The 12,209-nt window shown below is 39.5% G+C and overlaps 1 protein-coding gene and 1 pseudogene across 1 annotated transcript in view; one reads left to right on the forward strand and one right to left on the reverse strand.

Moving 5' to 3' along the window:
* The window catches only part of Nme8 (NME/NM23 family member 8), a 33,340-nt gene extending 21,974 nt beyond the window's left edge, over nt 1–11,366 (forward strand). The window contains exons 11-15 of the mRNA XM_075971074.1: nt 4,112–4,256; nt 4,955–5,062; nt 5,796–5,947; nt 10,063–10,207; nt 11,141–11,366. Coding sequence (XP_075827189.1) covers nt 4,112–4,256; nt 4,955–5,062; nt 5,796–5,947; nt 10,063–10,207; nt 11,141–11,366 — 776 coding nt within the window. The remainder of the gene's footprint in view (nt 1–4,111; nt 4,257–4,954; nt 5,063–5,795; nt 5,948–10,062; nt 10,208–11,140) is intronic.
* Nucleotides 2,073–2,835, reverse strand: LOC142848898 (proteasome activator complex subunit 3 pseudogene; annotated as a pseudogene).
* Nucleotides 11,367–12,209: the final 843 nt, after the last annotated feature.

Here is a 12,209-nt window from a genome sequence, read left to right on the forward strand (position 1 = left end):
AAGAACTACCTTATGATGCAGAATTCCCCTCTTGAATGTAAAGGCAGGCAGGAGAAATGAAAACAGTATGTCAAAGAAACAGGCATACTCTTATGTTATTATAGAACTGCCCACAAGAAACAAGAAGAGTAAACAGCTGTCAGTAAAATGATGGATGGATAAAAAATGTGACACACACAGTGGAATAGCACTTATCCATTCAAAGACTAAAAGTGTGCCATTTCAAGAATATAGAAGAAGGTAGAGATCATTATGTTAAGTAAAACAAGCCAAGCATAGAAAGGCAAGTGCTGAAGGTTGTCATTTGTATGTGGAGTCTTAAGTGACTGATCTTTTAGAAACTGAGAGGAGAATAGTGACTACTGGAGGCTTGGGGAAATAGTGGGGAGGGCGACTCACAGAAAATTCTAGAAATTATAGTTGTTTCTACATGTCTTGAATATATACATTCCTAAATACATAAATACATTTTAGATCATCTTTTTAAAGATATGATATGATCTTCTTACCACACAATTCATCCTTCAGAATCTCACCTCACTTATTTATTTGCTTGTTTGTTTTGCTTAGGCAGTGGTTAAATGTTATTTCCCGAGGTCACTCCTCTCTTAGTATCTCAGGAGTTGACTACAGAGTTTTTCTGAATGCTAAATCTCAGGATACTTAATTCCATACATAAGTGATATACCTTTTGCTTGTGACATACATCCATGCCACTGTGTATATCATATGATCTATATATGCAGTATGTAAGCAAAGTAAATGCTGTAAGTGGGGATTGCTCATTCATTTCCCAGCAGCCCAGACCCAAATAATCACACAGAAACTATATTAATTACAACACTATTTGGTAAACAACTTAGGTGTCTATGTAGCTAGCTCTTATATCTTAAATTAACCCATTTCTATTAATCTGTATATCACTACAAGTCTGTGGCCTACTGGTAAGGTTCTGGCAGGGTCTTTCTCCTTTGACAACTATGTCTACTCTCTCTATATATTTCTACCAGCCTGGCTATATTATACCCTGCCATAGGCCAAAGCAGCTTTATTCATTAACCAATAAGAAAAAAACTTATACAGAGGGTATCTCACAACATCTCCCCTTATATGTCTAAATAAAAAGGAAGGTTTAACATAGTAAAATTACATGTAAAAACAGGTATCAACAAAGAATTACACTTACAATATTTAGTTTATTTATATCTAGAAGTGTCATATCTAATTTATCTTTTATCATAACTAAGGAAAACTAACTGTCTTCAAATCTATCAAAGACTGCAGAATGATATACTATTACCTAAGTAAACAGGAAATGCATTGTAAGCAACTTCTAAAGTTCTAGAATTGACAGAGATATCTTGCTGCCTGGATATCACCCAAAGTTCTTCTGTAATGTTGGGGTATCCATCTTCAACCTACAGACCCATAGTATCCAGCAGACTTTTCCCATGAAACAGGAAATTTGAAGATCTTTTTTGCCTTATAATGGCTAAGTTCATCAGTTGTTTTCTTCTGTGTCCTGCAGAATGTCTGGAAGTTTCTTTTGTGAAACAGGAACCCTGAAGTCAAGATAGTTCTATGTTGGTTTAATTTAGCAGCCCCCAGAATCAAATGTCTCTCTGCAGTCAAAAAATTCAAAGAAAACACAATAATACACATAATCCAGACTTTCTGTCTATTTTCCATCTTTATGTGGCTTATTTTTTACTCCATTACTTTTTAATAGTTATCTTTACTCCTTTAATCTATGACTTTCTGTACTCTTTCTTCTCTCTCAAAACCCCATATATATTTATCTAACATTATGACCCATTTAGAGGACTTTTTCATCTAAATATGTCTTTATTGTATGTCTCTTAGCGATTTTCTGACCAGAAGTTCCTTTTTTTTAAAAAATGCTAAGCAGAAGTAGCTAGGACCAACTCTATGGCCCTGCCTGTTTGTTCCAACCGGTCCAACATGGTGGAGGTATGTTTACCACCTCTGTAAATCATTCTCACCACCCCAGCTCCAGGGACACAGGTGGTCTAATGTTGCTATTAAGCAAATTGTTACACTATTCACAGACCCTATTTGGCTCTTGTAATATAGTATCTAGAAATCTGGTCCAGATAAGATGCAGCTTCACTCTCGACAGTTCTTAGTTCTGCAACTGTCTCCTCCTGAATAGACACCCCGAAGTTGTTCCCATCTTTTATTCTGGGAATCAAGAGCTGTACCCACATTATGACCGTGTTACATTTCTCGATCAGCAGCCGAATCTCAGGTTTTACTTTCTCAATAATGTCCACCAGCTGCTGGTTGCTTTTTAACATCCCGTTGGGCATCACAAACACCTTGGTTCCTTGGAAGGCCTCTTCACATTCATCCAACCTGCGCTTCTTGTAAGTGGGATCATCCAGTCCGTCATGGCTATTGGTGAGGAGAATGGGGTCAGGGACTGGGAGATTCATGTCTGAGTGGATCTGAGTTAGGTCATGGATATTTAAGATTGGTTCCTTCAAAAAACTATCAAGTTCTAGTAACTTCTTTGGGAAAAAAATTGCCACCAAGTCTTCTGCCTCACTTGTGATCCGCTCCCTGAAAGAATCAACCTTGAGCTTCACTTCCTGATCCACCTTCAGCAACGAGGCCATGGCCAGGCAGGGCCGTGTCCGCTCCGCTGGAGGCTCTGTGGACTCCGTGGAGGGCGCCGGAGGGGCCTGAGGAACTCCACTGCCCTCGGGACCCGGCCGCCCTCGCTGGCTTGCTCACCGCTTGCTCGTTCCCTCCCTCAGTGCCGGCCGGCCACCCGCCCGCCTGCCGCCTGCTGCCTGCTAGCTCTCTCGCTCGCCCTCCTAGTCTCAATTTTTGATCGTTTTAGGTTTGTATGATTGACAGTTGATAGTGACAAGCCATCGTGCCTGTGCAGCTAATGAAACTATGCTTACCTGGAGTGCTGGTTGGTTGTCCTTGTGTATGCATTTCTTATTTTGATATGTTTTGAATCTGATTATAAGAAATTATTGGTCAGGCATAATACTGACTGGGCTCTAAGTTAAGATGTATATATTTGGTGTATCAATTGTGCCTACAGATCCCGGCATTATGTACTCAGCTATCCAAAGCAGAAAACCAGTGTAGAGCAGAGAGATTTTCCTAGGTACCTCTTTCAGCAACATCTCAGCATATTCTCTTTACACGTCATATGCTGTATATGGGTTCATTTCTATATAGTGCTTGAGGAAGGATAGAAAATGCTTTATTTTCTGGTCTTCCACAGAGAGAAGCAGGCTAGTGAGAAGGTGATTGAGAAATACTTTTGAATATTCAGCCCATTTATTTCTCCCCAAATAGACAAGTAAAAAAATAGAGCCTGCTATTCATAAATATTTATGCTGGAATTATTTAAATATTTAGGCTACCTTCTTGTCTTAGTTACTTTTCTATTGCTATAGAGAAACACGATGACCAGGGCTACTTATACTAGAAAGTGTTTAGTTGGGTGCTTGCTTAGAGTTTCAGAGGGTGAGTCTATGACTATCATGGCAGGGAGCATGACAACGGGGAAGGCAAATATGGTGCTAAAGCAATCGCTACTAGCTTACATCTGATCCTAAAGTCGGAAGCAGAGAGAGAGAGAGAGAGAGAGAGAGAGAGAGAGAGAGAGAGAGAGAGAGAGAGCTAACTGCCAATGGCATGTGCGTTTAAACATCAGAACACACGCCCAGCGACACACCTCCTCCAACAAGGAACACCTCCTAACCCTTCACAAACAGTTCCACCTTTGAGGACCAAGCATTCAAACATGTGAACCTATGGGGGCCATCTTCATTCGAGTCACCACATATCTGCATACCTATGGCACATGGGAGGCAAAAGAAATTACTCCCTGAGGCTCCTTTGTGCAAGTGTTTGTGAGTAATTGCTATGTGATAGGAAAATTTGAAGCAAATTATAATTTATAAATCAAGAAGTTTCATCCGTATTGAAGCCTAAGAAGCTGTTTTGTGAACTTTTACATTTATCAAAATAATTAGTCACATAAGGTACATCATAATGCTGTTTTGTGTTTATGGCTGGGATCTGCATGTTGGAAACTTACTTTGTCATGACTGTTTTTATTTAGATGACGTTTTGGACATTATTCAGAAGGAAGGGTTCACCATACTGATGCAGAGGCAAATATTATTATCAGAGGAAGAAGCCAGAACAGTGTGCAAGAGCTATGAGAATGAAGAGTACTTTAATAAACTTTTAGCATACATGTCCAGGTAAAGCAGTATTCCAAGTTTGAAAGAATTGTGATCTATTGTCCACTCATTTCAGTCTTTTCTTAAGCTTTCCTTTTTTTTTTTTTTTTGGCTTGGCAAACTTCTAAATTCTATAAATAGTTCCTGGCCTATGTCTTTGTCAACCTTGTTACTGTCCTCATTCTCTGCTCAAATATCTGTATCCTCTCCATTCCTGGAATATTGTTAGAACAAATGATAGGTCCCATGGACACAGACACATACCAGTTTCCAGTTGAGTTGAATGCAGAATTCTAAAGTGGGCAACATCACCAAGTCCAAACTGGGGACTGTTTGACCCTTTGAGGGGACTTTGATAACCTTGAATAACATGGATCCTGAAGAAGAAATGAGATGCTGAGAAGTTGCCACTTACCTAGAGGAGCAACTGAAATGCAGCTGAAGCAAAAGTCCTACAAGGTTACATAATCCAACCAGAGCATGACAGCCAGAAGAAACCACTCTAAAGAACTGGGACCCTGCCCTTCCCTTTCTGTCTTTCTTCCTAGCTCATGGAAGTATTGCTCTTGAGTAGATGCTAACATTTATTAATGTTGGACTCCTTTTAAATCGTTTGACATACTGTAGTCAGTTTAACAACAAACGCACTTGTGTTCTGTGTATGTCATTAGCTACTCAGACATTCTTTCATTAACCTTTGGTTTTGCTTTTTCTAACAGCAATCCATCTTACGTCCTTGTTCTATTGAGGGCAAAAGCTTTGGAATATTGGAAAGAGTTAATGGGACCAAAAACTGTTGAGGAAGCATTCGCATCTGATCCAGAGAGGTATTGCTTACAGCATGGCTCCCTACCCTTTCTCATGTAATGCAGTTTAATTTCTTCTTAAGTCTAAGATACAGGAAGTGCAGTTTTTAGTCTGAGAGGGCTTCTCAGGAAAGCTCCTGTTTCTAGTGGCGTTATTGACTGCTTATTGTAGAGATATGGTCTACATACCTCTTGAAGATGACGATGGTTTTGCAAGAAAAGGTGGGATGCTTGACTTTGACCTAGAAATTAAGAACCAAACTAATGGTTCATCTCTACTTACTGAAAGAAACATCTACCGTAACCATAGTTTCTGACAAAGAACCCCAATTAAAGTTGTAATCATAGCTGCAACATGTTTAATTGACCATAAGAGCTTTAAAATTCTTGAGAAAAATCAAGATTAAACTTAACACCACTATACAGAGAACTTTAATTTGACAAGTGAGGTCATGTAGTTAGCCAGGATCCTAGTCCCAGCCTTTTCAATGCAGGGGGTCCCTATTCTAGTTTTCCTTGGTAATATCCATTAACAATAAGATTTAAATGTTCACATATTTCTTTTCTAATCTCTGCTACCTCACAAAAGGATATAGTATATCCACGTCACTGGCTAATTACTTCCTTTTGCATAATACCTAGAGATGAAATGAATGCTGTTACATGGTGCTTTAAAAACAAATTGAATAAGTAGTGTTGCATTGCATTAGATTGCTACATTACATTTGATTTTTGACTTGACCTCTTTCCAAAGTTTATGTGCACAGTTTGCCACAGGAAATTTCCCTATCAACCAGTTCTATGGAAGCAGTTCAAGGGCAGTGGCTGAAAAGGAAATAGAGTACTTCTTCCCTCCTCAGAGCACGCTGGCACTGATCAAGCCCCACGTGACTCAGGAACAAAGACGTAAGCAGCTACTACATCACCAAGTCCTGACATCTTCTGCTTGATTCATTCTCCAAGAAGCTTTTCCCCCTGAATTTTCTAATTGAGATATTGATTTTCAGTTTTTATCCTTATTTTGGCTTATGGTCCCTTCAATGTTTCTCTTTATTGAATTCAGTCTTCAAATCCTGACTTATCTCTATTCTTTCACTCAGTTGTATATTTATATTTTCCTAGACATTACTCAAATAATTATCTTTATCAACATGGCCTTAAATTTATTGAGCAATTTGATAAAGTTTATTACCATTATTTTAAATTCTGCATCCTGGGTTCTTCTGCAGGAATAGTGGGTTTCATGGGGGAACATACTGTTTTGGCCATTCATGGGTTTTTTGTTTGTGTTTTTGTTTTTTGGGTTTTTTTTTTTTTGCCTTTGCTATTGTGATCCATTTCAGGCATGTGGAATTTTTTTCTTTGGTTTGGAATTTTTTCCTTTGGTTGTATGTCTCATATGATAGTCTAGCTTTCCTTAGATTGGGCAAGTGCAAGAGCTGTGTGGCCCGAGTTAGGCCTAGTAAAGTCGATTGATGAGCTCTTTAACTGGACCAGAGAAGCTGACTCCTGAACCATGGGTATAGAGCTATGCCAGAAAATGGGATTTTTCATATAAAAGGGTTCAAAGACACAGGTCTAGAACTAGGATTGGTGGTTGGCAGATGGCAGAGGTTTTTGGCAAGGCATGCCAATGGGAAAAATTGATTTTCCCTGGAAAGGTGGTCCTGGCATAAAGAGGGTTCAAGAACCTAACTAGAAAAGGTGGCTCTTGGGACGTGGGTGTATAACTAGGCCAGGAAAGATGCTAATGCAAAAGAACCCATTCTCTCAATTAATTATTGAGGGAAGTGAGATGACATAACTGTGGGTATTACTACCCCTAGGCAGATGGTTATGAATTGTATAAAAAAGCAGGATGAGGCAGCCATAGGGAGCAAGTGAGTAAAAAGTGCTCTTCTAGGGCTTCAGTTTCTGACTCTGGAGCCCCTGCCCTAACTTCCTTCAATGAAGGACTGTGATCCAGAAGTATATGATGAAAGAAATCTTTTCGTCCCCATCTTATTTTCAATCACTGTGTTTTTATTACAGTAAAATCCAACCCTAACTAAGACAGAAATCAATACCAAAGAATGGACCATTGCTTTGACAGAAGGGATTGTGAAAGGTCCGGAGAAACATCGAGAGCCCAGAGTTTAGTGATCCGTTCTGTGGTATCTTGGCATATAAGAATGTTGAGAGCAATGTAGATGATGGGGGTCTGGCCCGTGAAACGTCAGAAGGAAGCAAAGACCCTGCTGTGGTTGTTTGTATGGTATTTTGTGTTAAGAATCAGTGGCATGTGGTCAGCTGTAGCTGAAGAATCATCTGTAATTGACTAGAGACCAATAACACTAAAGTAAGACCTTTGCTTTATTGGGGCAACCACTCACGGCTGGTTAACTGGTGCTAAGAAATTAGCAGTGATTAAAAAGAGACTAGCATCATCGAGGTGGAATCTTCTGAGAGGTGTTTCCACAGGGTCAGCACACAGAAACCATGGTCCAGAGGTGCCCAAGGCTGTAATTTGTATTGGCAGCTGAACTTGACAAGCTGTAGGAGTGTTCCAGGTGTTACTGATTTTGAAGGCATGAATGGGGTCGTGAAGAATAGTTGAGCCATGGCATTGTGAGAGCCTACTAGTGCAGCCTCAATTGCAATAGAAGGCTGATAATTGAAGGGGTCCTTGAGAGAAGTTGAGGTTTGGTATCATGCAGCAAGGAAAGAGTCCCTGAAAGAGCTCAGAAGCTATACGTGAAGGTGAAGCTCAGTTGCAGGAGAGACCGCAGCATTCTGGAGATGTCAGTACCATGGGACAACTACCAAGGACAGCAGCAGGTGTAGAGTGGCGTGGGCCTGAGTCTATAAAACAAGCTGTCCTGTGTTGCAAGCAGCAAATTTGAAGGCAAGGGTCTCTTTAGAGCCCAGAGGATTGTGAATAGGTCTTAAGACATCAAACACTGAGACTTTTACACCATGAAACTTTGTTTTTGCTTTGATTTAACTGTGACTGTGAACTGATTCTTCCCTCTTGGAGTCAAAAAGTATTTACCTCATTTTTTATTTTGACAGACACTCACCGTTGACTTTGAACTTTTAAAGAGACTTTTGAGTTTAGAGAGACTTTAAAGTTTTAGAGAGAGCAGATACTTTAGAGACGCTTGAACTTTGGGACTTTGGGTGCTTTTAAAAGACTGGGTTTTTGAAGACTGGGAGTTTTAAAAGTTGGGATATTTGACATTGTGATATTAGTGTTACCATGACATCTGGAGGACAGAAGAAACCAGGAATCTTGTAGTTTGATAGTGCTGTGTTTGTGAGTCAAGTTGGCAAATGGTTAATTGCACTAATGTGTATTATCTTCAACTAGACACAAGCTAGATTCATTTAAAAGAAGAGAATATCAATTGAGAAAAACACCCTCACTAGGTTGGACTACAAGCAAGTCTGTAGGACGTTTTCTTTATTGATGATTGATAATTGATGTGAAAGGGCCTAACTCATTATGGGAAGTGCCATTCCTGGGAAGATGTGTAGTGAGAAGGTTGCTTGGTTGTTCCCGGCCGTTTAGCCCCAAAATAATCACATAGAAACTATATTAATTGAAACACTGCTTGGCCCATTAGCTATAGCTTCTTTTTGGATAACTCTTACATATTAATTTAACTCATTTCTATTAATCCTGTGTATCGCCACATGGCTGTGGCTTACAGGCTAAAGTGTCGGCATCTGTCTGGTGGGCTACATGGCTTCTCTTAAACTCCTCCTTCTTTCTCCCAGAATTCAGTTTAGTTTTCCTGGCCTAGTTCTGTTCCTCTATAGCTCTGCGATAGGCCCAAAGCAGTTCCTTTATTTATCAATGGTAATCACAGCATACAGAGGGAAATCCCACATCAAAGATGGCTCTAAGTTTTATAAGAACTGTAATGAGACTGAGAAAGTCATGGGGAGCAGGCCAGAAAGAAGCATGCCTCCTTGGTTTCTGTTTCATTTTCTGCTTTTTGAATTCCTTTCCTAACTTCCTTCAGTGATGAACCGTGACATGGAAATATAAGATAAAATAATCCCTATCCTCTCCAAGTTGTTTTGAATCACGGTATTTTATCATAGCAGTAGAAACACCAACTAAGACACACTGCTTTGTGACAGCATCTTGCTTTGGCCATGCCTAACTCAAAAGTCGGCATTTCTAAAAATACGGGTACTTGAGTCCAGAGATAGTTGTTTCCTGGACTGTGGTTTAGGAACCATACACATTATTCTTTAAAATGTCATTTTCTCATGATAAATTTATAGGACTGGCCCATTTCTGTTGTAGTTTTTGTATTCTCACATTTTGCTACTTAGAGGGTCTCCTGGAGTATATCCTAGATATCTTCTTATCAGCAGGAAAGACCCAGCCTTCTTCAAGTTTTCTATAAATTAGGTCTCACTTTCCTTTCCTCTCAGGCCAACACCTCTGAATATTTTTTACTTGGAGTAAAAAAAATCATTTCTTTCTATTTCCTTTGTCTGTGCCTTTCTTCCTTCCCCTGTCCCCTTCCCCCCACATCCCATCTTCCCCCACTCTTCTTCCTTTATAAGAATGCTCAGAGTCTTTAAGTTGGTTCCCCTTGATGGGGAGAATGCAGACTTCGGTGCTCAAGCGACTGATGAGATTCTGGTAGGACTCACTGTACTGATGCACTCAGCAGCGCCTTTCTACTTCAGGAAATAATTTTTGCCTTGGCTATTTCCCAGTACAGATCATACGAGGCACTGGTAGACATTGGGGCCTAAAGATGAAAAATATGTCTTCATGCTTAGCATGCCAACAGTTCTTCTTTTTCCTTTGATAATCCATAAATTAATCAAAGTGAGACATTCATGTTAAAACTTGGAACATCTTCTGACTGTTATTTGGTACTTTAAATTTTATACAATTTTGCATATTTATAAACCACAAGATGCAAGTTGAACTATTATTTTCCTCTGGTATTTTGATCTTTACCATAAACATGGAAAGAATGATCTTCAATGTTTCCTAATGTTTGTTTCCTTAGTGGAGATCCTGAGGGCCATCAAAGAGGCAGGATTTGAGATAACTATGCTGAAAGAAACGCTTCTGATTCCCGAGCGTGCCAACAAAGTTTATTTCAAAATAACAGGAAAAGAGTTTTATAAAAACGTCTTGGAAGTCTTAGCTTCGTAAGTTTCTGAAATGTGGTTGCTCATATTGTAGAAGTAGTAATTGTACACTATAGAAACTGTAGGAAACAGAAATTATTTTTAACAACTTTCTATCTAATCTGACTCAAGGAAAGACACCTTGTTAACTTTCAAAGTTTGTTTATTTTTACAATTTCTTTCCTTCCCATTTCTTCCTCTTTCTGTTTCTTTAGTTCTTCACACTACATGTAGAAGAGTTTAGGTTCTTGTTTAACCAGTGCAGAACTATGCTTACATCTCCTTTCCTGTAAAATGGAGAGGAAGCCATGAGGCCCACTTCACAGGAAGTGAAGATGACTGAGATCCTGCACCATGAACACTAAGAAAGTTAAGCTCCAGGTGCATCTGCTGTATGCACCTGGGGAGAGTTCATGACTCAGGTTAAGGATTTAGAGGATGGTGTGGGGTAGGGGAAGGAAAGAGAGGTAGGAGGGGCAGGAGGAAAAGGTCAGGGTGCTCTACAGATGACCAACGTGTCTGCTGACCAACTAGACTGTCCATTCAAGTGGTCGTGCACTGAGCTGAGCTAAGTCATTTTGCCTCAGGTATCACGCAATCACTGGATAGAGCACATCAAGGGAATGAGGGTGGTCTGGGAAAGATGACTTTCTGCAGTGGAGGCAACTCTTAAAGGACTAGAGGCTGAAGGTTGAACAGGAAGCAAAAGTCCTTGGCCCATGACAATGTTTGTGTGGTCCCCAAAGGAGTGAAACTATAAATCCATTCACGTTCATTCTTTAGAATTAAAGAAAATGACACAAAACTTGTAGAAAAGGGAGAAAACAAAGAAAGCACAAGATTATACTGTAAGGAAAAACTGTTCTGGATGGACCAGAAGCATTCTGTCTTTAGCACTGTGTGCAATTCATACCCTTAAAGGAACCTGCCTTCTGAAAGAATTGCTGTTTGCAGGGGCACATCTATAGTCATGGTCCTGACCAAGTGGAATGCTGTTGCAGAATGGAGACGAATGATGGGTCCGGTAGACCCAGAAGAAGCAAAACTGCTCTCCCCAAATTCCCTCCGAGCCAATTATGGACTAGACATTTTGAGAAATGCTGTCCATGGGGCATCTAATGCATCTGAAGCAGCAGTCAGCATCAATAATGTGTTCACAGAGGATAATCCCGAAGACTAGAACACTAGAGTACGTGAATAAAGAGTATACTTTAATTACCTTTGTTTTTTTAAATGTTATTTTAAAGATTATAATTGCAGCTTCTCTTTTCTACTTCCAAACCCTCCCATATACCCACTTTTCACTCTCCTTCAAATTCATGATATATTTTTCTACTAATTGTTATTGCATGCTTATTTGTGTATACATATATATTCCTAAAGCTGTTTAGGCCATATAAAATTGCTTGTACATATATTTTCAGGGCTGACCGTTTGGCACTGGACAACCAATTCATGTGAGACACAATCTCACAGCAAATTCCCTGATCCTCTGTTCCCTCTTTCACAATGTTTTCTGAGCCTTAGGTTCAAGAGTTTTTAGTAGACATACCCATTGGGATTAGGCTCCATAACTCTGCATTTTGATTGGCTATGGTTATGGATTTCTGCAGTGGTCCCCATCTCTTGCAAAAAAAAATTTCTTAATGAGGGGTAAAGACTACATTTATCTGTGGGTATAAAGACAAATGTTTATAGAACTGTTATTAGAGATTATGCTGTTTTAGTAATTTAATATTGTTGATTCTCTTTCACTAACCATGATTTCCTTAGCATTGAAGATTTATCTAGGTTTTCAGTACCAGGCATTGTTTTCCTCCTCTTAAACAGGTCTTGAATCCAACCTTAAGAGTGATAACCCTAAGGGTGCAGTACACTACCTCATATGCACTAAATCCCCTTGTTTCAAGAACATGAGTCATGTGGGGTATAGTGTAGGAAATTGGTGACTTTTTTTTTTAAAAAAAAATAAAACCTGTTTTCCCTCCTTATATTTAAAAGTAGACTTTGAGTATCTACTGTA

The sequence above is a fragment of the Microtus pennsylvanicus genome, chromosome 4, assembly GCF_037038515.1.
Source record: "Microtus pennsylvanicus isolate mMicPen1 chromosome 4, mMicPen1.hap1, whole genome shotgun sequence".
NCBI classification, from domain to species: Eukaryota; Metazoa; Chordata; class Mammalia; order Rodentia; family Cricetidae; genus Microtus; species Microtus pennsylvanicus.